Genomic DNA, 2,883 nt, shown 5'->3' on the forward strand with positions numbered 1-2,883 from the left:
AAAAGAGGCATTGATGCGAACCCGGACAAGGTTCAGGCAATTTTAAGCCTTCCGGAGCCCAGAGGTGTCAAGGACATCCAGAGATTAAGGCAGGATGGCCGCTTTGACGAGATTCATATCGAAGTCGGCTGATAAGGCCCTTCCGTTTTTCGCGTTGCTAAGGGGGAATAAAAAGTTCGAATGGGGAGAAGAGCAGAGCAAAGCTTTCTCGGCCGTCAAGGAGCACCTTGCAAAGCTGCCAACAATAACAAGGCCAGAGGCAGGAGACACATTGCAGTTATACGTCTCGGCCTCCCCAAAACGGTAGCGGCAGTGCTGATAACAGAAAGGGAAAAACAGCAGCATCCAATATACTTCGTCAGCCATATCCTTAACGGCCCAGAGACCGGTATCAGCAGATAGAGAAAATGGCATTGGCGGTCATTGTAGCGGCTCGGAAATTAAGGCCCTATTTTGACTGTCATCCAATTCAGGTGTTAACAGATCAGCCGTTGGAAAAAGCTCTGCAAAAGATGGACACCTCTGGGCGCCTATTGAAATGGGCCATTGAATTGTCGGAGTATGATATTCAGTATAAGCCGCGAACGGCCATAAAAGCACAAGCACTGGCGGATTTCATGACGGAGGCTTACGAAGAGGCAGAGATAAAAGAAAAGGAATCATGGCTGCTGGAGGTGGACGGATCTTCGGCCGCGAGCGGAGCTGGGGCCGGTATTGTGATAACCAGCCCAGAAGGAAACACCTTCGAGTACGCCATCAAATTCGCTTTCCCAGCCTCAAATAATGAGTCGGAATATGAAGCAGCCATTGCTGGCTTGAGAATGTGCATTGCAGCAGGAGCTAAAAGCGTCCTCTTAAAAACAGATTCACAGTTGGTTAGCAGTCAGCTTAAAGGAGAATTTGAAGTCCGAGAGCCCAACATGGTTAAGTATGTGGAAAAGGCCAAGGAAATAATAGCACAGCTTGAGCAGTTCGAAGTAGAAGCGATTCCAAGGGCTGAGAACATGAAGGCGGACTCCCTATCTAAGCTAGCTAGCTCAGACTCATTCCAGGTGGAAGGGATGGTCACGGTGGACATCCTCAAGGAAAAAAGCATTGCGCAGAAAGTGGCCAAGGTATACAGCATTGACCAGCAAGGGGAATGGTTTACAGAGCTAGTGAGGTACAAGCAAACAGGAATGCTCCCGGCAGATCCCACAGCCGCCAAAAAATTACAGAAACAAGCAAGTTGGTACGTGATATATCAGAATGAGTTGTACAAAAAATCATTTAGCCTGCCACTGTTAAAATGCGCAACATCTGCTGAGGCCGTGAAGATAATGGAAGAAATTCACGAGGGTGTCTGTGGGAACCACATTGGAGGTAAAGCACTGGCTTTAAAGGCACTCAGGGCTGGATTCTACTGGCCCAGCATGTTGTCCGACGCGCAAGGCTATGTGAAAAGATGTGATAAGTGCCAGAAGTTTGCACCGGTGATAAATAGGCCCGCCAATGACTTACAGCCCATTCTGTGTCCGATACCATTCGCTCAGTGGGGAATGGATATTCTGGGACCGTTCACAACCGCGACGGGAGGAAGGCGTTTTTTGATTGTGGGCATTGATTACTTCACAAAGTGGATCGAAGCGGAGCCGACAGCGAAGATAAAGGCCAACCAAGTAAAAAAGTTCATCTGGCAGAACATTATGACTAGGTTTGGCATCCCGGCCGCGATCGTATTCGACCACGGAGTCCAATTTGACTGTAGGCCCATTCAGTCTTTTCTCTCGGACTTCCGCGTGAAGTTTGCATATTCCGCAGTGTGCCATCCTCAGAGTAACGGTCAGGCAGAGGCCGCCAACAAGCAAATTCTGAGCGCCTTAAAAAAGAAGCTCGATGAGTTTAAGGGAAAATGGGCCGAAATGGTACCGGCTGTTCTATGGGCAAATAGGACAACTGAGAAAGAAGCGACGGGAGAAGCCCTTTCAAGCTAACATTTGGCGCAGAAGCATGTTGCCAGTAGAAGTAGGCTTGCCCACCTATCGGATAAAACATCAGGCCCTGGAAAGGAATGATCAGGCACTGAAAGAAAATTTGGATTTCTTGCCTGAGATAAGGTTAAAAGCGGAATTGAGATCAGCAATGTACAAGGACCGAATCCGTAAAGCTTACAACAAGAAGGTCTTGGAGAGACCGTTAGCTGAAGGCGAGCTAGTTCTGCGAAGGACAGCCGCCACTGGAAAAGCTCACACAGAGGGTAAACTAACTGCCAATTGGGAAGGCCCATATATCATAGCTCGAAAGATAGGTCCGGGATCCTTCATTCTCAAAGGAATGGATGGGAAAGAGCTGAAGAACTGCTGGAATGCTGACGTCCTTAAGAAATATTATGTATAATTCAAAAGAAATGTAATGGGCCAGGAGCCTTTGATGGCATTATACATAAATAAAACTCCGTTAGCGTTCCGACATTCTGTTTATGTTTGCTCATCATTACCCATATTTTCGCTAAATAAAATGATTGTTACAAATGTTAACAGCCATATAACAGGCTAAGTAATCATACCAGCCACATAATAGGCTAGATAAGGTTAATAGCCATATGACAGGCTAAGTACATATATCAGCCATATGACAGGCTAAGTAAGCATTAGCGGCCATATAACAGGCAAAATAGACTCTAAATGCCATATAACAGGCAACATAAACATCGGCGGCCATATAACAGGCAAAATAGACGCTAAATGCCATATAACAGGCAATATAAACATTAGCGGCCATATAACAGGCAAAATAGACGCTAAATGCCATATAACAGGCAACATAAGCATTGGCGGCCACATAACAGGCAGAATAAGCGCTAATGGCCATATAACAGGCAACATAAACATTAGCGACCAAATG

General features: G+C 46.4%; 1 protein-coding gene across 1 annotated transcript; it reads left to right on the forward strand.

The window, feature by feature from the left end:
• The first annotated feature begins 407 nt into the window (after positions 1 to 407).
• LOC130591127 (uncharacterized) lies at positions 408 to 1,973 on the forward strand. The gene has a single exon (XM_057394051.1). It carries the CDS (start codon positions 408 to 410, stop codon positions 1,971 to 1,973), a length of 1,566 nt encoding a protein of 521 aa, XP_057250034.1.
• The last annotated feature ends 910 nt before the right edge of the window (positions 1,974 to 2,883 follow it).

Source organism: Beta vulgaris, chromosome 4 (assembly GCF_026745355.1).
Source record: "Beta vulgaris subsp. vulgaris cultivar EL10 chromosome 4, EL10.2, whole genome shotgun sequence".
Lineage (NCBI taxonomy): Eukaryota > Viridiplantae > Streptophyta > Magnoliopsida > Caryophyllales > Amaranthaceae > Beta > Beta vulgaris.

Bases quoted from the DNA above. Each gene is read 5' to 3' on its own strand.
- LOC130591127 (XM_057394051.1), top strand. From the start codon at position 408: ATGGCATTGGCGGTCATTGTAGCGGCTCGGAAATTAAGGCCCTATTTT.